Raw genomic sequence first — 21,808 nt, 5'->3', positions numbered from 1 at the left:
AATGTCTGCACCAGAAAGATTTAGGCTGTTTTAGGCTCATTGCTTTTTGGTTTCTGTTTTGTGTGTGGGTGTTTTTCTGCTGTTTTGTGGGGTTAGTTTGTTTTTCTTTAAATGTTAGTAAATAAGCAGGAAAGTGTGAATTAGTGGATCAGCTTTGCTTAAGAAGCCAAAATCCAGAGTTTTAGAACAAAAGAGATATTTATTTAATAAAAATAATTATCAGAAGTTGAAAACAGAAGCTACACAAATGGCTTTTAATGAAGGTACGTCTTCTCTCAATTCCAAATAAAACTATAATTGACACCATATTTAAACAAAAACAACTAAAAACCAGGGGTTTAGGACTTCCACAGGAAGATTTTTTAAACAAATTTGCCAGTTTATACCACTGAGTACAAGAACTAGCTGCAAATGTGAAACATGCTCATTTTCTTTATGAAAGCCTACTAAAGCTACCACTATCACCTGCATTATAGTCTAGAACATGTTAAAATTCACTGGAAGAACACAAGGGATTTGAACAAGGCCTTAAGGAAGGTCAGCATCAAGGACCAGCAAGCATAAGTGACATCTCTGGAAGAGCTGAAAGACTACTTAGAGGCCACGTTTGCTTATTAAAACACACATTCTGCATTGGACTCTGATGACTCTTCTAGGACTTTGAAGACACCCATTTTTTCCTTTTTCATTTTTTCAGAGGCCTTCATTTGATCTAAGATTAAAACAAATCAAAGGTCAACAATAAGAGGTGTAGTAGAAAACAGATTTGGAAAAGAAGTTGAAAAAACCATTTTGCAGAATTGGAGAAAAAGCTGATAAAACCATTTTACTCCTTCATCAACAGTTGGCTACTAGACGTTTGTATTCAAAAATAATTTTTCAGCTGTATGCTTCCAGGAAAAAATTCCAACATCTCTGGCTAAATGTGAATGGAGAAAAGCAGTTCTAAAAGCTGCCTGAACTAGTTTCATTTTCCTGAAAAAAATACCCAGAAAACCTATTCAGTGAAATTACCAGGAGAAACATAAAATTACAGATCTGATAAGTAATATTCTTTCCAAAAATTCAAGGACCTGCAAACTTGTCTTCCTGGAAATTGCAATCATTTTGTTGCCCTTCCCGTGAATGATACACTAATGAAAAAGTATTATATTTATGATAAAATTTAATTTTTATTAAATTTAATAATTATGGCTTACCAGGGTGGGAGCTGGAATTTTGCTTTCTAAAGCACTAACTGCAGTTAGCTATAGCAAAAATTCAGTATATGCTGCCAGACTAATGTCTTTGTATTACCATTTTTTGACAACTCTATTATATTAACTTTGATTTGCATAGCAAAGAAGAAAAAGAAAAGCAACCATGATAAATAAGTTGCACACTAACAAAACAAGATAAACAGCACCTTCTTCAACTTGGAAAGCGAAATCAGATTGTTTCACAGTCTGAACTTGTAAAGATATAGATCTTATTATCCATTCATCAAGAATAATTTTCTGTATTATCAGCCAGCTAACTGAAACAAGTAGTTTTACATAACAGTGCCTTAATTTTATTCTAAATTAACCAAAATATAGCAAAAGTTTCCTAAAGCAAATTAATTTTACACAAACCACACACAGCATACTTATTTAAGGCTAAAATTTTTACTTCTGAATTCTGTAATGACTGGGGTTTTTTTTCCATATCTATGCCTGGAGTCTTGTTCTGTTAAAGATGTTGAGGGAAACAAGGCATACTAAATCCACTAATCATACAGAAGCATTCCAGATCTATGGACTGGGCAATAATTTTTACACTCAGGCAAGTTAAGAGTTTTTTTCAATGACATCTTGGCCTGATCAAGCACAAGAATTTGCAGAAAACCTCAAAAAAGAGTTGTGGTTTGGTCGGGGTGTTTTGCTAAATAGCCAATCCACTAATAAGCCATGGGATTTCTTTCTTCCAAATGTTAGACTTGACTTCTTTCCCCAAAAAATGTTAAGCAATGTTAGATAAATGTATTTTGAATTATGATAGCATCAAAGTACATTTTTTAAGCTTGCTGGAATAAATCTTTTCTGAGAATAATTTCTATTTTGATTGATTACCAATTACAGCAACTGTCCTTGAAAGCTGCTTTGCAGAACACATCCTAATCTATGCTTGTCATTCACAGTATGCTCAGGGCACAGCATGCCTGGATGTGGCTTTCTGGAATACTTTTGTCTAAGTTCTGTTATTTCTTCTCCAGCAAACCATATTGAAAATGTCAACAAAGGGACTAAAGGGACCTTTGCCAATGGACAACATAGCTGTAGAGAAAAGAAGCTATGGCGGCTTTCTACATACAAAGAACTCTTACACAATATGAATTTACTGCTGAAGAGAATAAAGAAAACATGGAAACTCAGACTTACCAATAAGATCACTTCTATCCAAAAGTAACTCTAGATCTTTATCACTGATTACTTTTTCTTTAGATCCTTTAACCTCCCTGTTAAAAAGAAATAATCTCTCAGTTTTCCTGTGTAGCAGAATCCCCAGGACATTCTTTCCTCCATAAAGATCTACATACCACTTCATAAGACAAGAGAGCTCTTGACAGCTGCTTGCAAGTTACAAGTTACAAACTCACAGTCCAAGAAATTATGAAATCTGCATACCTCTCATAGTCTCTGGATTTCAGTAATTCTAACAATTCCTGAGGGTCCAGGCAGCTTTTTGACTGTGCTAGACCAGATTTGCCACCTTTAAACTGATCTGTAGAAAGAATAAATTTTAAGAAAGCACACAGAGATTAGAACAAATTACTGCTGAATATTAAAACCAATGCTAGGTTTCATTGTTTTAGTCCTCATGTAAACACACCTCACACTAACAGACTCAGGTACATGAAGGTTTGCATGCAGCCTTTCACCTTTTATAATGTGTATGAATGCAGACATATATGTAGTATGCAGGACTGACTGAAAGACCAATTCAACATGCCCACATGAACACACAGAGCAAAACAGCCATTAGTTCTACTTACAGTAAAGAGATTGTAAATAAAGTTATATGGTGGATGCTGAAGTTTGTTCCCTTTGTACTGTAAGCTGGTTAAAACAAAGCAAGTTGTATTAACCACAAGATAGGAAATACGTGAAAGATGTGGTTTGCAGAGAGAACAGCCACAGTTTAATGAAACAGACAAAGTAATAGCCTTGACACAGACACTATTTACAGCAAATCTCGATGTCAGTCCAACTGTAAAAAACTTTACAAGATTATTACCTAACCAAAGCTGAGCATGAAATCAAGCTCAGTCTTTCTTACACATTTCAAGGAGACTGGCAAGACTTGCTGTTCTGTGCCAAGTTTCCTCAGTTTTTATCAACATATGTATCCATTTTATTAATGTGTCTTCACTGATTCCTTTCACATCACACTGATGTTCCTTTCTTTATCTTGGCTTCAGAAATCCTCCCTACATCTTTTCCCACTTCCCTTTAAGAACTCTGCGTTTATCTGTGAAGTGCAAATCAGATTCAAGTTCCAGAGCAGTCTGAGCTATAGGATTCTCTCCCCCATTAACATCCACAGCACTGACAGACAGACTCCAGGTCCTTCCATGCATTATGACTATTGCTGGCTCTCCCTTTTAGCTTTCAGTTTCACAAACCACATGGTATTAAATCAGTGCCATGCAGGTTTCAAGTTGCCGTGATAGCAAGAAAAATACAGTTTCCCAAGCAAGTTTTCTCAATGCAACAGAAGCACAAGATGGAAAGAAAAAAAAACCTGATGTTTTGTAACAAAAGCCAGTTCTAAAGCTCCAGTATTTGTACTGTATATACCCTACATAGTTAGTTTTGTGATTTTCCTTCCTCGTTTGCTTCTCCTAAGTTTCAACACTTTTTAAATATTCACAATAACAGGATCCATAACATCAGCTTTACATTTACACAATGAATCCAAAGGTTCCTGAAGTGACACCCCTACCTGCAAGATGTACACCATTGATGTGATACACCAATAGATGCCAAGATAAATATTGAACTTATTGCAAAACTGAAGGCATTGACACTTATCTTCCTTCCAGTACAAGCAGTCCCAGTCTCCAGTGCTGCTTTAGTACATGGCAGTCATCTGTTAGAGCCCATTCTGTGCTCATTTTGCTGCTTGGGCTTTAACTTCAGTTTGGACCATTAGCAAATCATTTAAAAAAACCAAACCAAACCAAGCAAGTATACCTGTCAACAACATGCCTATAAAGAGGCAGCCCTGGCAGTCACACCAAGACAGCAGTGCAAAAAGATTACAGAGAAAAAGGCTAGTGCTAGGATAAAGTAATTATCAAAGATAACATCATCCAGAACCAGAGGCAAACCACAGCTGAGGCTGGACTGTGCAGTAGAAAGAGGTGTGGCCTTTTTACCCCTTTATGCTCTCATGAAAAGGCTTTGTTCCTCCTCAGTATGATAATACAAGAATGATGAGAAGTTTTTAGCCTCCTCTGAAGTTTGATATAAAACTAGTTATTGTTCAGCAGCCAAGTAATAAGAATTGCAATTCTTCAAGTGAGCTTAATGTTTGGAAATTGCTATATATAAGGAGCTTCAGTCCAAATGCCACAAACAGAATAAGCTACAGAAGCAAAGCAGGATTCCTATAGGATCTGTACAAGAAAAACTCATCCCCAAAAGGGACACTTCAAAGCAATCACATTCTAAAGACTTCTTTGAGTATGACAAGCCATATAACCAAGAACACCACAAGAATCACCATTGCTCTGTACACAAACCCAAGGACTATTGTTCTGTTTAGCACTGGCCAGTTGTTCAAAGAGGACTGGACTTCAGTGGTTATAACACACTGGACAGAGGCAAACAGGATACTGAAATTTGTTACAGCTTGAGATTTAAAGAAGGAACACATATTGACATGAAGTCCTAAGAGAAAGATACTAACTTTTATGGATAATCAGCTTCTCCAGCTTCCTCTTGGCAGCAGCTCTCTCCACAATCTTCTGGTCAATAGTATTTGCTGTCACAAGACGATAAACAACTACTGGCTTTGTCTGGCCAATTCTGTGACACCTGTCTTGGGCCTGCAGGTCTGACTGGGGGTTCTGAGCAAATAAAGAAATAAGTCAGTAACCATTTAGTTATGCCATTATCCTTTTTTGTAAAGGACATACCACATGCAGCATTTTTAATGGGGAGCTCAGAGTCAGGGCAGAAGCAGAAGAGACATGGTATAATACAACTCTACCACTCTTAACTCTTAAGCTTATCCATAACAAGCTCTGCTGCTACAGCTGCACGGGCAAAGAAACCCAACCAGCCTGGACTGCACTGCTGTATACTACTACAGCTTCTGCACCATGTGCTGTAGTTTTCTATAGATGGACATGGTTAATATGACAGACTTAGATGATAATTTTATTTGTAGGTTTGTGTTGGATTTCTTTGTTAGAGGATAAGAAATGGTATTTAAAAAGTTTTCAGTCATTTCTGAAGCTGATATTAGGAGCACTGTCTACTAAAATAAAGTGAAGATACAGAGGTCCTCAGTCATTTCCTTCCCAACCTCTCTTCCTCCCAGCCTCCAGATTTACAGGAGCAGTAGAATCCTACCTAGCTAAAACACACATGGCAAATCACAGAAGAAATTCATGGAGCTGGAACTAACATGGCAGCTGTTGTAAACAGGAAACATAAAAAGGTCCACCTACAGTGAAGTTGAAGTAATAAAAAGAAGGAAATGTATTGACAACACAAAAAAACCTCCTGCTTTTGGTAACTCAGGAGCAAACTCAGAAACCAACTCTAATGTTGTATTCAGTAACCCAGGACTTTTCAAATGAGGCTGTATTATTTCACAAACAAAACGTTTGCACATGCTAACATGCTACTACTGCCTTCACGTAACACTTCATTAAAGTTATAGAAATAGTTTATACCATAATGGGTTAGTAAATGATTATCAAAAGCAGCAAAAGAAAGCATTTTTTGACACCTATCACTAGGTTAACAATCTGTCACCATACCCAGTCACTGTCATAGATGATAACTGTGTCTGCCGCAGTTAAGTTAATGCCCAGGCCTCCAGCTCTCGTGCTCACTAAGAACAGGAAGACTTCAGGGTCGGTATTAAATTGATGCATCTGGAAGAGATTTCATCTATTAAAAAACGTAGATGGACTAAACATAACACAGCTAATGGTTAATGAGACCTGTTTAAAAAATGATCACAGAAAATACAACACAAGCTGTCAGAGGTTTTAAGAAGCACTGCATTTTAAGCATGCCTCAAGGTAATGCTTAGCCGCACACTTTACTGCTTCAGTATTTCTGAAGCAAAGATACTAAGGCAGAAGAGAGTTTTCCAGCATGGAGGTGTTTTGCCTATTAAAGGCACTCCCAGTGTCACAGCAAAAGCACAATTTGCTAATGTGCTCACAGGGCATGCCTATGTACTTACATTTTCTTCTCTCTCTGAGTACGACATAGAGCCATCCAATCGACTGAATTTGAAGTTTCTCAGGTAACAGTAATCCATCAAAATGTCAAGCATCATAGTCATTTGTGAGAACAGCAAGACCTACAAAACCAGAAAGATTGCTTAATAACAGTTTTTGTTCCTAAGGAGATGACTGTATCTCATCCCTCCAATAATCTTCAGCTTTACCTTATGTCCTCTCTTTTTAAGTTCTGGAAGCATTCGGTCCAAGAGTAGAAACTTGCCTGAATTCTTTACTAGATCTTCATCAATCTTGGAACAGGGAAGAAAGGATCATATATTAGAAGGGAAGGAGACCAATGGCTTCCCCAACTCAGAAGCATCAACAGAAGCTCTCTGAAATCTCACTGAAACAAGTGTGCACCATTTTCTTAACTAAAAGCTACACTATTGGAAATAATGTTAATTTAAGCAAACAACATTGAATCACTTAAATCATAATGAAACTAAATTGAACTCCAACATTTCATATGCCCAAATAATTATTTTTTGAAACTTATTGGTTTTCACCCCATTTCTGGAAGGAGCAATTGTCATGTTGTTAATTTTCCCTCATGGAATAGTGCTGTAATTCTTTCCCAGTTTGTAATTAAGACACAAGGCTTCCCCCTGCTGGACACAGAGAGGCACTGCTGAACAAGTTATTACCAACCAAGCAGTGAAAGTTTTCACACTGCTGTCTCAAACCCCTGTTCAAGAGAGCTTGCTTAATCTAATTCTCACCGTAGGCTAAGGGCAGGGAAATAGAAACTTCTAAGATCTGAAACATACAGCAGCCACTGCGGTAATTAGGAATACATCCTCCTGAGCACTGTGCTAATTAGGAATACTAACTCCTGTGGATGCTGCCAGCTGTCAAACAGTCTCCATTTTCAACACACTAATTTTCCCTCACCTCCCTGACTGGGGAATCTGCTTTATTTGCACTGACTTTACATTGACACACTTCAACAGCATACGCTGGAGTACAGCAGGCTCTGTTATCACTCACCAAACAGGAATCATGACTACACATACCTGCATCTACATTTAGAATGTGCAAGCAACTTCCAGCTCTTTAAAATTCTTTCAGTTCAAATTATTTCATACTTTCCTGCATTTCCATCTGCTTTGTGTAGATTAAACTACCACCTGGTCTCTGTGATATAACTTGGATTTTTTTCCCTTTTGAAGAAGGATGCTGTATTCTCTGAGCAGATAACTGTTATATTTGGTACAGTTCTTCAACAACTCACACTTAAATGTTACCACTGCACCTCCTGCAGCGTGTACAATTTACTTCATGAACAGCTCACCAAAGTTAGCATTTGTTTTGAAAAGTAACCGTGGTGAGGAGACCTTGAGGCAGCCCCTAAAGCACCCAGAGTCAATGGAAGCCAGCAACTCTTTGAATAACTCTCCACCAGAGGAAGAGCAGTGTCACAATGAAGAACACCACGGCAGGACTGTGCAAAGGCTGAATGGGCACAGCAGCTGAACAGATCCCTGCTACTGCTGCTACAGGAAGTTTCAAATAATGATTCAGTACACTGCTGGAATTCAATAGCAGCCATATGCCAAATACATTGAAAAGGTCATTCTTTACTGCCATCAGCTCCCAGTCTATTGCTTTTTAATGCCTGGAACAAATTTTTTCCAATGCTTTTAAAATGTGTACCTTGAATTGCTGTGTCGCAGGATCCAAAGGATATTCAATAAGATAGGGGTGATTACAACACTTCCTCAATAACATCATAATATTTTGCAGTTTAAGGTTCACCTCAGAATCCATTGGAATGCTCACTTCTACCACTGGCCTTGAAAAGACACAACATCTTATTAGTACGAAAAGTGTCCCCTAATTAGGCTACAAATATATGAGAGAAAAAACTCTACAACAAAATCAAGCAATGGAGTCACATGCTGTGACGTGCTCAAAATCCCTTCTAGCCTGTAAAGCTATTACCAGACAAAACATTTTAGAGTGCCACACTTGGCAACAAAGGCATAACTGTTTGCCATTATTGACGTAAATATAAAAGAGTAGTCAGTAGTAATTAGGAGCAGAATTTGACTTGTGCAAGTCACCCAGCAGAAGAGGGAACTTCAGAAGCAAGCCCTCACCAGACCACAGGATCAGATTTCCTGGGGAGCAATACCCAAGATGTTCCAGAATCAGCTGTCTCCCTATCCCATTTTGGCTACATTGCAGAAATCACAATGAATACAGCTATTCAGCTCTTCTACATGTAAGTACTGTCTCCAATATAAGGGATCTATGCATACCATAAATCTAACACAAAGATTTAATTGTCTGTTCTCACAGGCTACATCGAACTAGAATAAAAATCTAGCAAAATAAAGACTTTTCAACCTGAGGACTCTCCTTATGCCCAAGGGACTTTCAACCAATTTAGAGCCACCAACAGAAGAAAAAGTGGAGGATATTTGGAGTGACACTGTTTGTCTTTCCAAGCAAATGCTATGCATGACAGGGCCTTTCTCTCCTGTGGATGGCTGAACACCTGCCTGCCCATGAGAAGCAGCGAATTAATTCCTTGTTTTGCTTGCATGTGCAGCTTTTGCCTTTCCTACTAAACTATCTTTATCTTAAACCACATGTTTTCCAGCTTTTACCCTTCTGATTCTTTCCCCAACCCCACTGATAAGAGTTGTGAGTAAGCAGCTGTGTGGTGCTTGGCTGCTGCCTTGGGTTAAACCACAATAGTGTCCTGAAGTTAACTGTAACTCTAATGAGCCAGTGAGTGATAGCACTAATAATCACTGCTAACATGGCTCAGTGAATATCAGGTAAAATCAAAGAAACAAACCATAAAGCTACAAGGATTGTGAATCACCAAATGCCAATCTTCCTGATCAATTTCAGTAAGCAAAGCACTCACTGGAAGCAAACTAAGAGGGAAACAGTACAACAAGAAATAAAAATCATTAATGACAGGCACCTCTCTTTTTCTACTTCCTCTTGCATTTTGCTGATTAATTTTTCCAAGTCATCAGGTGAACCATTATGTTCTTCACAATAATCAACCACTTTCCGACTACGGCGTTTTGGTCGGCCTGCAGGGCTCAACTCAATGACTTCTTCCTGTGGGAAATGCGAACATTGCATCAACAGCTGCCAGCTTCAGAATCAAAGGCCTGTGCTGATCCAAGAATTTGCAAAACTGAAAAGAGGCCTCAGTGATGTGCATCATGCAACACTTTTTTACACTCAGCAGCTTAAATCTTGGCTATGGAGAATATGCAGCCAAATTGTAGAGGTCTAGAACTGCAGATTTTGAAAGTTTCTGTTTGATTTTAGAAAGCTACATTCATGCCTTACTGATTCTAAGCTGAAACTGTCAACTCTATGAAAACACTGCTCTTTTCCTCCCAAGCTACAAGTAATCAAGACCATATTTACACTTATATTGTTTTAGTTCTGTGCCACAGGCCTATCACAGTAGCTGCCACTATTGAAACAGATAACAAATAGACCAGACTAAAAATGTAAGAATAAAAGCAGGTTTAGTTACAATGGTAATGAAGCAGTACAATATGGTTTTGCATACAAACTGTGACAAACAAGCACAGTGCTAACGCCCTTCTCAGCAGCTACCTCATTATTCCCAAACAGTTTCCTAATGGTGCGGTTGACAATGGCAGTATAGAAAGTCTCCTGCTTCTTTGCCAGCGGCGCATACACCACAACTTCTCGTTTAGGAGGGACCTCGAGAGCAACATCTGATTTCAGCCTTCGCAGTAAGAACGGTGTCAGAATCTGAAATGGTGAGCAGATGCTACAATTACTCAAAGCTGTCAACACAGCTACTTTAAAACAAAGAAAACAAGACAACCACAGAAGCAGGCCTACTGATGTAACACTATTTTGCCAATTTAAAGCAAGAGAGTTAATTTGCAAAGATATTTAGGTTTTTAATATGTATGCCTACTCAACATTTTCATGCACATGCTGGTACTAACGTGTTGAAACACACCCCTTAACATTTAAAAAATTCTGAAGTGCTTAGTAGAGTTGCAATAGTAACTATGTTACAGACCTTTCTTACAAATTCCAGTAACTAAAAGCAATCTGAATACACAACTGCTCATTTTGTTTATTATATTTGTTAAATCAAGTTTTTCTGAAAATGCCCAAAACCTTTAACCAAAATAAATAAATTGTCATCAACAATTATACATAGAAGAAGAAGTTAAGATCCTTCACCAACAGCTTATAATGGAAAAAAAAAATGATAGGTCTGTAAGCATTTACTTCCACACACTCTCTTAAAAAAGAGCTTTAAGTGTTAATTTGAAGACAGTCATATTATATGACTAGTTTGTCAAAAGGTATTCTGCTCAACACCTACAAGTTACATAAGTTCCCTCAAAGTTATCTTTCAACAAAATAAATACACTGATTAAATATCTTGGTGAATTGAAGCCTGTAAGTGCAATTAACTTTGACTAAACTCAATACAGTTCCAAGAATAAAAATGAGTGGCTATGAAAGAGATACATTGTTCCTTTAGCATTTGTAAGTACTGCAAAGACTGAAAAGAACCCTACAAGTCTCAGGAAGTCCAGAAGTGCCACAATAAAAACCTCAGACTAAAATTCAGCATCACAAACAAGATTTTGAGACACTTCAGGACACAAACAGTCAATGTTACAACTATATCATAAAAAATACAAAATGAAGCATAAATGAAAACCTGATGCAGCATATGTAAGATGTTTTGCTCCCTTTCTTTAGCAATAATATCTTCAGCAGTTTCTGTAATGCTGGTAATATCAAACCAGGATTCAAAGCTATAAAAACAAAGCAAGGGTAAAAATAGCTTATTAAAATAATTAAGATTAATAGCTACAAAGTATCTATTCTTCTCTTATCCTGTGATTAAAAAAAATAAAGCATTCACATCCATCATTAATAGAAGGTGTATCAAAAGGAATTTCTGAAATATACCTGTCAATTCAGAAGCTTGAGGTTTTATGTGATGTGTAAAAATACTTGTACTAGTTGGAATATCCATTGTCATCTATTATATTCCATCTAGGTTATAGCTTTTTCCAAAAATTAGTCAAAACACTCTTCTGGCAGTGCTCTTCTACCTGGCCCCCTACTGCTGCAGAGAAGGATTTGTGGGTCCTGCGTCTGCCAGCCTCAGACAGCTTCATCCAACACCTTGGAGAATCTCCAAAAAGCAGCACCAGGCATTTGCGATAAAACAAACATCTCTCACCACAAATGTTTATGCCTTAGCTCACAGCTGACCTTCCACTATCTAGGGAGACAACAATTAATTCCTTCCTTTCTGAAACAACTAAGTGTGAGGCAAGACACATTTCAAAGCCTTTGCCACCAAATAATCATACTGGAATACAACTATACCATAAAGCAACTCTTCACATGCTGATAAGTTTAATAATTAAAGAGTCATAATAACACTCAAACAAAACAAACAGAAATAGTTTCCACCATCAGACTGCAACTTACCTTTTCAAATCATCAAACACATCTGGCAATAGGAAGTTAAGCAATGACCAAAGCTCTGCCAAGTTGTTCTGCAGGGGAGTGCCAGTCAACAGGAGTTTATTGTCTGCGTTAAATCGTTTCAATTCTCTGATAAGGCGGCAGTTCATATTTTTGATCCTGTGACCTTCATCTACTATGAGATACTTCCAGTAGCAGTTCTATGAAAATAAAAGGTATTTCAGTAAATTTTAGGTCTATTCCATCAAAAGAGGTGTAAGATTAATTAAGAAGCACTAATAAGACTGTTTGATACTGCCTGTTACAAAGGTTCTATTTATTGTTTTTCACTTTGTCAGACTAATAGAGCTGAACCCAAACAGATAATGCCACACACCTGCTTCATGTGACTGCCTTTTAGAAAGTTCAGGTGGCTAAAACAAAACTTCCACAAGAAACTCATCTTGCTGAAACAACCACTGTGATGTTAACCACAACATTTATACACTTAGTTCTTGCCCTAAACATCTTTAATCATCACCTACAGGAAGGTAACACAAAGAGCAGGTATGCTGTATCTGCTTTTAGAATAATGTTCTGTTTGAAGAACTTTAGCATTAAATTGCAGAGCTACTACTACCAAGGAAACAGAAGTGAATGCCAATATACATGCTACAGTATGAAACTTATTGTAGAGGCAGCATGTGAGGCTTTTTCTGTGTTCAGAAGCACTGCTATCAGTACTGAGGCACACACAGTCCTGGGGCTAAGAGAACTTGGGTACCTGCAGGGCACTTCTGTCTCGCATTGCTATTTCAAAGGAAGTAATGACCACAGGGTAGATTTGCAGTGATCCTTGTCTGCCGCGGATTTTACGAACCAGTTTGCGACGCTCCTGCTGAGCTCCGTGATAGAGCATCAGTGGAATCTGTAAAAAAGAGATTACAAGTCAGGACTATAATGCCCATTTTAAGCTAATGGGAGAACAATAGAAATAGTAAGATCTTTTATAAGATAGCTGTAAATACATAGCAAGTCACAGCACAGTTTGTAGTAACCACATAAACAACTACAATTAAAATGATGTTCTATGGAGAGAAAGCTTCAAGGCAAAGTATTAGAATAGAAATGAAACAATAAGGAAGAAGAAAAGAAGAAGAAAAGTCTTAATTTCTTTTACCTCTGGAGTAAATCTCTTGAATTCAGACATCCAATTTGGAAGAGTAGACAAAGGACCACATACTAAGAATGGACCAGGGACCCCTCGCTCCACCATCAGTGCTATTGTTGCAATGCACTGGATTGTCTTCCCCAGCCCCATTTCATCAGCTAAAATGCCATTAATACCATTTTCCCAAAGCATCTGCATATGAAAAAAAAAGTAAATGCAAAATAATCAATAATCAACACACATTTGGAAAAAAAAAAAGATCTTTAGGAATGTAACATCTGTGAAAACGCTCTACTAGGCCCATTTTATATTACAGATGAAGATGATTCTCTTATAAAAATAAATACCAGCATCTTGTAAATGCTGGATATTCTCATGTAGATGTATGCACTCCTAGCCAGCTAAGTGCCTGACCAGGGCACAAAAACCAGAACAGTATTGAAGGAAAGTACATAATTTAGCGTTGCATCAGAAGGCACTTTAACTGCAAGTACAGCTCATATTACCCAAGGCTCTACTCATCCCAGCTTCAAAACTTCACTTAGCTCTGCTTTCCAAAAGACCAAATGAATGTGCTGACATTTCAGTGGTATCTATTCAAGCAGCTTCTGCAGGCATGGAGCTCCCGTAGCTACCTCACCACAAGAAAAAGGTGCACTTCCTGGCCAACACAGCCACCTGCTCCAGCCAAAGCTCTTTGTGCAGACACTGCCGACTCTGACAAAGAGCAGAGCAACCTCTCACAAAAAACCAGAAAGACACAGAATTGCTCTTTGGCCATTCTCTACTATTCAATAAAGATACATAAAAAGGTTATTATAACTGAGAGCCCAACTAAGGAAACTGGTTTTCCCTTCAGAAGAGGCCTGTCTTCACTAGGCACTTTCCAGTACAGAAGCGAGTGAGCAAGTTTAGGGGCACTCACTTGAGTCTAAGCCTGTTGAAACAGACTGTGTATGCTTGTAGGGAGAAAAAACAGAAAGAAAAAATCTAAGAAAAATATGAGATCAGTAGCAGAACTAAAATGTTTTGATTCTTATGAATTTTTAAATGTGGCTTGCATGCTGAAACAGGTAGAAGCTAAAAATGTATGTGTGTCATTTTGATGGCAAATTCCTATAGTTTTTTATTTCAGAAGCTAAGGCCGTAACATTTTTAACACGCTGTGCTAATATTACTAGTTAAGACTCCAGGATACAGAGAACAAAAATTCATCTGTGTCAAACCTGCAAAGGTATCAGGTCTTTGATAGATATTCTATCAAAGATAAAATAGATAGATAGATATCTAGCCCTTTGGGCTAGATATTGAAGCCCTTGAGAGAAACAAATTAGGCTGTTCCTCAGTAGGATGTGTAGTCCTGCTTTCACAAAATCTTTGTAAGGAGAGGTTGAGTTGAACAAGAAAAGAGATGGAAAAAGAGATGATGGAGAACACCAGGCAGAAAATCTATAAAGAAAGGCTTAGAAAAACCAATGTCCTTCCCACACTGAAACATTTTATTTGCTGGTTGACAACTTTTTCATAACACCAGATTCTTGTACCATGAAAGACCATAACTCTCTCCTCTTCACTTCCCCGTAGCAACTATGACCATAGACTTCTAATACGTCTTCCCCTCCACACCAGTTTCCAATCAGCAGCAATTCTGATCAAATTCAATTGCATCCATACCCTTAGCCACTCCATGCCTTCCACTTGGTACCACCTCATGACACCACCAGTAAAAATCTTTGGCTGCTGAAAAGGCACTGGCTGTCCGTTAAACTTTCGCACTGGATCAAGAAATTGCTTGGCACTGTGTCGAACAGCCTGACACAACCTGTCCTTAATGACACTGTTTGAGTCTCCGTTTTTCTGCAGGTCCGCTGGATGCAGGTTGTCAGCAGAGCTTTCATCCTGTAGAAGGAAGGTCAAGGAACATGTGACAAGTGCAAGGCACATCAAAGCCTGCTAAGACATACTTCTTCCCAATTAACACCAGCCTTAATGTGCAGTGAAGTACCTCAGTCTCTGACACAAAGCTTGGAGTCAACTGTCAACTCAAGAGTAGACTTTTTTCTCCTTTAGAATTTAAGAGCAGTGACAGCTACTGAAGCTATTTGGCTTATAATTTTCTACCCATAACAGTAAACAGACTTAAAACCTTCCTCACAGAGGCCGGCATTCAATGCAGCAATTTCCCTTCTGTAAGCAGAAGGGCTTTCCTTTCTGTAAGCTGTTCTAATGTTAGGAAGCAATACACATTGTGCATACAGCTCTGGAACTACAGATGCAAAAGAGACCTCCCCACGTGACTGCTTAAAAATTACTGGTTTAAAGTCTTAAACACCAACACACAAATATTTTCTATTCAATTCCTATTTCCTTTATTTCTGAAGCTACTAGCAATCTGTGAAGCATAAATACCTTCAAACTCATTTTTTTAAAAAACAAATTAAAAGTTTCCACCTTGGATTTCTGAAATAAGTATTTAAGTGCATTCATTTATACCACCTTTCTAAACTTAAATTCAGGACTTCAATAACTAGCAAAGATGTTTATTTACAAGTTTAGGGATACACTACAAAATATAAAAAGCCTTCCCTCCCTTTGGACTTAGCACTCTTAAACTGCAATAATATGTGTCAACATACCTGATTTTCCACTTTACTTTTTTTTGCCACTGATAATATTTCCTGGAAACAAACAGGAAAAAAAAAACATGCTTATGTGCTTTTCAACCTTAAAGGCTACTGTAATTTGTATTTCATGTAATCTCATGTAAACTTTAAAAAGGTTAACATACAAAATCATTAATCATACAAGTGACTCTAAAACAAGACCACACGCCAGGTAATACATTTCAATTAGGTAGCTTTCAATACATTCAAAGGGTAGCTGAAAATTCAATTGGAAACATACACTGTTCACAGCTTGCCTCCCCTAAAGACTTGAAAAAACAAGAGTATCCAAACTCTACAGCTGTGACAACACTGCTTGTTACATACATCTTTGCTCACAGACTACTGATGGCTGAAAATACCTGGTAGCAATGTGTGAGAATGGAGTGCTCTAAAATACAGATGTCAAAGAAATTGACTCGCCCATTAAAAGTGCTACAAAAATCCAGACAACCTATTTATAGTTAGGGCATACCTCTTTGGACATAATTTCTGATATGTTGTATGTCCCATCTTCTCTTCCTCTCTTCTTTTTTGCACCTGTGAAATAATATTTGAATTCATACAGTGCATCAAGCATTAAGGAAATCAAACCCAGCAGCACTGAAAAAAGGCAAAGCCTAATACATTACCCGATTTCTCCTCTTTGCCATCAACTGGGTTTTGACCCTAGAAAATAACCATAGAAAGAGGTTCATCATCTTATGCATTTCCAACTATCATGACACAGACAAAAAGGTGTAATCAGGTGTAACTACCTCTGAAAGCTTCTTGAAACATTTCTACAACTAAACATTTTCAAAAACACAGCAAAAGAAAAAAATTCCTGCTTATTTTTTCTTGTTAGTTATTCACTATTTTGGCTGAACAAAGCAATCATTGCAAAAAGAAAAAATTCCTTTAAGACAAACTGAAACCATTTTTTCTAATAATGACTAGTCAAAAACATCCTCTAAAAATGACTGTCAGGGTATACAATTTTTAAGCACTTTCAAACAGTCTTACTACAGTTAAAATAAGTATGACATATTAGATAGATCCTGCAAGTCAAATACTGGACAATCAAATTTATTTTAATTACCTTGGTCAAAACAAACATTGTAATTTCTCAGACTTTTATTTATAAAGTTGCATAAAGCTACTTAATCTTACCTTGGCAGATTTTAACATCATCTCTCTCTTTTTTTCTAACTTCTCTTTCCTCCTCTGTTCCTAAACAAAATAAAAACCACACATGCAATTCTTACCTTTCCATAACACCCACAAGAGTACTACCCACTACAGAAGCAATAGACTACATTGCTAATTCCGAGTTCCATGTAGTCTGTAGACTTTGTTTTTGCAAAGTTTGTTCTGGTGTAGCTTAAAACAATAAAGCAAAATTTGGACAATAAAGTGCCACTGCTCTAAACTGCTTGTCAGTAAACACTTTAAACACTTAAATACAGTAATTTAGAAGGATTTTAACAAAAATATTCCTAACTGAAAACTCCTGAAGGTTAAATCTACTGCAGTAAGTTTTCCATTTATCCAACTTACACATACTACATATTCACTGCAAAACAGACAGCAATGTAAGTAGCCTAGAATGCCTTTAACAAAGCGCTTTCATGTCTTGAAGAACTTAAGATTTTCATTCCATCTACTATTTTTGCTTGCTGAAGTAAAAGCAAAAGGATCCTTAAGAAAGAGTAGAAGACCTTGGTATTTATCAGATGGAGCAAGATTTAGTACCAAAATACACATTCTAGCAATAAAATAACCATGAATTCGAGCTGACAGTTCAACTAGAGAAGTATTTTGAGGAGGAGGTTCCTGCAGTCTATCAGTGTCCCTATACAGAAAATGTTGTTCTTAATCTTTTCCTGCTTTTCCCTCTCTTTCTTTTCCCTCAAGCATAAACGTACAGTTTAATTGTACATCCATAAACATACAGTTAAAAAAGTCAAGACCAAGCTAGGTATGAACTCAGCAGCCCATGGACTAAAAAAAAAAGAAGACACTTAACACTGTTTTATGGAAACTCCTGTTTGGGAACAATATGGCCTCAGATCACTGTAATTTACCCATTTGTTTGAGGGAGGCCTAAGTTAGCATCTTGAGGTACATCTTATTCTCAGCTTTTGGTCAATAACAGGCTACTCACCTTCCTACTTGTCAGTTCTTTGCACCTTCTGTCCTCCCTCCACGCTTTCTAGCTCCCTTCAACTTCAGTTTTTATTTGAAATACGTACTCAGCTTTCTTTGCACTCAGGCCAAAAGAACTGTAAAGGCATCAGTGCCACCTTTACACTGTGACTTTAAATTATAATTCACGTTCTTCCATATCTGATTCATCTTTTAATTTAGAGAACAAATTCTGAACACTAGATAAAAAGCATAATGTCATTCCTGTGCACTAGGTTCCAGTAGATTTTAATGCTACTAATGTAATCTTAAAAACATTTTTACTTCAAACAGTTGGACGGATAACACCCCCAAAGAAACAGCACCTTCAAGAATCCCTACTGCAAACAAGAACACACCTACCTCTAGCTGCTGCTGTTCCATTTTGGTTAGCAAGAATTTGGAATAGATGTTGCTTTTTTCAAGCAAATGTTGAAGCCTCTTATAGCGCATTTCACTTGATTCCCTGTCCCAAGAAGTTCGAGCCTGGCCAACAAAAAGACACATCAAGCATTTACAGATACAGTTGTGATTACACTGAAGAACCATTGCTTGTGTTAAAAGCATTAACTCTGAAGTGTCTCACACACAGCCCCATTTCCTTCCAGCCATCACACTCCATGATTTGTGACTGTATGGACTCTCACATAGCTATGAAGTGCTGTAAGGTCGAAGTAACTCAGGGTTGCATTCACTTGCACATGCACCATGCACACCCCTGCTATAGCAGCACATGGCATTCAAAGACTCCGAGATGCCTCAACTCCAACACAAAAATTAAATCTCAGTTTATTTGTAGTCTGCAAAATTTTTGAGGAAAGAAACACTACCTGGCAAATTTCAGCACAGCTGCCCTAGTATGATTCTATCCCTTCATGTACATTTACACCAAGTTAGTTTCTCATGAAGAACAAGATACAGACAGCTACAAAACTACCACACACGGTTTTACAGAGCTCGAGTCAATTGCCAATATGAAAACAGTAACTCCTCACTTTGCTTACAAAATCCACACCTGCTTTTCAAAGTAACTGCTGCTGAATTAGTCAGGGCTGTGCACTTACAAGTTTGCAAATTACTCTTTTAAACTCGCATCAAGACATCCCCAAAAAGTAAAAAACATTCACCCTTCTGCATTTATCTAACATTGCCTGCAAAACCGAGATAGCAAACAAGTCACTGAGTCATTTAGTTTGGAAAAGACCCAAGACCATGGAGTCCAGGCATTAACCAGCACTGCCGAGTTACCACTAACCCACTACACTAAGGTGCCTTGGAAGTGCGACATCTCTGCGCTTTTTGAGCGCTGCTTCCACCGCTCCCCCAGGCAGCGTCTCTGTGCTTCATCGCCCCTCCAGTGAAGAAAATTTTGCACGAATGTTCCATCTAAACTTCCCTTGGCTCAACTTGAGGATGCTTCCTCTCTCTATTGCTTGTTACCTGGAAGAAGAGACAGATCCCCCCAGCTGTTTGCAGTACTTGTAGAGTGAAAAGTTTGAAATTAGCATCTCCAAGAGAAACTCAGAGCACAAGATGCAGAGCTTTACAAGATGCTTATCTATGTCACTGCCTTCAAAAGAAACACAGGGGGAAGGGCACGTTAAGACACAGAAAAACAAGGGATTCTTCTGAAACTAAATACACTAATAGGCAAGGAAATGGGACATTTCCTGAACCAAGCCACAAACTGTGAGACACTGAAAAGGTGGAGAATGTCTGTCCCCCCAGAAATCAAAACTTTATTTTCTCCAAGTAACTCCACCAGGTAGCAATCACCATGTTCTTTTAAGAGAGGAATATCTATTCCCACAACTTCTCTAGGGGAGGAGATTGCATTCTCATGATTTTCTTTGCTTCTGCTCTCCCCAGTCCAGGTTTTTACCTTCTGATGACAGGTACCTGAGCTCAGAAAGATCAACTCTTAATGGCAATGCCAAGAGAATATAATTTAAACTAATCTCCTTTTTCAGCAAACTATTGCTCACTTTTTATTGGCGTGAACAAAGCATTCTTATTTGGTCAAACTGAAGGAGTGCTTCCTTGACCAACTTCAAAAATTTCAAGCAGAAAAAAGAAAACTCAAAGATGAACAGCACTTTAATGACATCTCACTGTGCCTTTTGGCTCAAGCCCTAAAGCCTTATGACTGTGGGTTTTCTTCCCCTTTTTGACTGAGAAGGTCAAAACCTTGCCACTCTTGGTCACCTCGCTACATTCACACATATTTGCACAGTGGTATTTCACCATTAACCCTCAAAAAGAACTGACAAGTCCTTTGCTGAACTGCCGTACAGATCACCTGGCAGGGGGTTTGCCGAAGTGACAAGCACAGGAAACACAGAAGCTGCCCCCAGTAAGCCTGCGGTAACTGCAGGAGTGAATCCCTTGCTCTGACTGGCCTCTGACTGCACAGGGAAAAGGTGATAAAGCACACAGGACAATGGAGCTAGAGGTACCTTCTTCTACAGGCAAGTCCTGTGCATTCTCAAGAAATGGAGAATACAAAAAACTCACATTACAGCATTGTTACAGAAGTGGTTCTTGTGAAAGAAATTAAAATTTTAAGTCTTTTTCTCAATAGTTCCTGTGCAATGAGAAAATTTGCTCTAAGGGTTTCCTCTTTACCTTCAAGAAGTATTACCTTCAAATTTTTAGTTCCTAGTCTAATCAAGGAATACCTGACGTTCCAACATGCTACATCATCATTTACAGTTTGCAACACAGAATATTCCAAGACTTCTGGGAGAATCGGTATTCTTTTCCAACTACAGTATCACAAAATAATGCATCATCAAAACATACCTTTATAAAACCTAACTTGTCTTAGAGTAAGGAAAAAAAGAGTAATCAAAATTAGTTCCAGGCCTTAAAGACTGGCATTTTTCAGTTCCTTAGAACAATGTGTCAATGTAAGACAGGGAAAAAACCCCATCATCTAATTTCTCTATTATATAGTTTCTTGAACAACTCGAAATCTCTAAGGTCCCTTACAACCCAAACCATTCTGTGACTCCTAGAATACAATTCCCCAAAAAGGATTCAAGAGAACAGTTCCTTCAAGCTTCTATCTCCTTATGTCTGAAACACAACACAAATTATCATCAGAATACCACATAAGAGATCAGCACAAGTCTAGAAGCACCATGGTGTCACTGCAAAACAGACCGGTTACTTTCAACTAGTGCTTAACATTAACGCTTGAAAACATTCTCAGCAAGAGGGAAACGAAGCATAGCAATGATGACATCCCTTGCGGTGGGAGGCACCGTTTCCCCGAAGCAGTCCTTATTTCCTGTCGCACAGGCAAACCAAGGTACACAAACCAAGCACGGTCTCCCGGTTTGCCCACATGTACGGTTCTCCCGGCGGCGATGCCAGGTCACAGGCAGCCCCCGCTCAGCTGTCTGCGGGGAAGAGCAGGAGTGCAGGGACTGGCATAAACCCGGTCCTTGTCAGCTGGGCTTTCTCAGCTGGACTACTTCATCAGCTCTGCATAAACTATACCTGCTACCGACCGAAACACATAACTGGAAAGGATCTGCAGAACTCTACTCAAGCCGCTTGGCTGGCGAGTTTGTATTAACCAAAGAGGGAAAGAAGTGTTATGTACACTTTGAGAGACAACACCAGAAAAGTTTTGTCTTTAATGTTTCAGACAGAAATTCAAAAGAATGCGATTACTATCCTTTTAAAAATCAGCTCACTTTACAGGCATTATACCTCAAATTTTTACACTCAGAATGACAGAAGCAAAGACGTAATCTTCCCACCTCAAATTTCAATGCATATAAAATGCAGAAGGGTTCTCCCCAAGAGCAAGAGTTTCCCGCTAGCCTTTAAAAACAAAAAGAAAAATAAGCCCCC

The 21,808-nt window shown here is 38.2% G+C and overlaps 1 protein-coding gene across 3 annotated transcripts in view; it reads right to left on the bottom strand.

Annotated features, from left to right (window-relative positions):
• Positions 1-257: 257 nt before the first annotated feature.
• The window catches only part of HELLS (helicase, lymphoid specific), a 50,058-nt gene continuing 28,507 nt past the window's right edge, over positions 258-21,808 (bottom strand). For all 3 annotated transcript variants that reach the window (XM_064716107.1, XM_064716108.1, XM_064716110.1), the window contains 20 exons: positions 18,308-18,430; positions 16,931-16,990; positions 16,411-16,447; positions 16,254-16,318; positions 15,752-15,793; positions 14,790-15,014; positions 13,125-13,307; positions 12,729-12,872; positions 11,969-12,165; positions 11,184-11,280; positions 10,085-10,246; positions 9,429-9,571; positions 8,144-8,282; positions 6,655-6,738; positions 6,448-6,567; positions 6,014-6,130; positions 4,933-5,092; positions 2,646-2,742; positions 2,400-2,476; positions 258-712 (listed from right to left, as the gene is read on the bottom strand). In XM_064716107.1, coding sequence (XP_064572177.1) covers positions 615-712; positions 2,400-2,476; positions 2,646-2,742; positions 4,933-5,092; positions 6,014-6,130; positions 6,448-6,567; positions 6,655-6,738; positions 8,144-8,282; positions 9,429-9,571; positions 10,085-10,246; positions 11,184-11,280; positions 11,969-12,165; positions 12,729-12,872; positions 13,125-13,307; positions 14,790-15,014; positions 15,752-15,793; positions 16,254-16,318; positions 16,411-16,447; positions 16,931-16,990; positions 18,308-18,430 — 2,370 coding nt within the window. In that variant the 3' untranslated portion in view covers positions 258-614. The remainder of the gene's footprint in view (positions 713-2,399; positions 2,477-2,645; positions 2,743-4,932; positions 5,093-6,013; positions 6,131-6,447; positions 6,568-6,654; positions 6,739-8,143; positions 8,283-9,428; positions 9,572-10,084; positions 10,247-11,183; positions 11,281-11,968; positions 12,166-12,728; positions 12,873-13,124; positions 13,308-14,789; positions 15,015-15,751; positions 15,794-16,253; positions 16,319-16,410; positions 16,448-16,930; positions 16,991-18,307; positions 18,431-21,808) is intronic.

The sequence above is a fragment of the Zonotrichia leucophrys genome, chromosome 6, assembly GCF_028769735.1.
Source record: "Zonotrichia leucophrys gambelii isolate GWCS_2022_RI chromosome 6, RI_Zleu_2.0, whole genome shotgun sequence".
Lineage (NCBI taxonomy): Eukaryota > Metazoa > Chordata > Aves > Passeriformes > Passerellidae > Zonotrichia > Zonotrichia leucophrys.
Note: the sequence above shows the minus strand (reverse complement) of the source record. Positions and strands in the feature narration are given on the sequence as shown.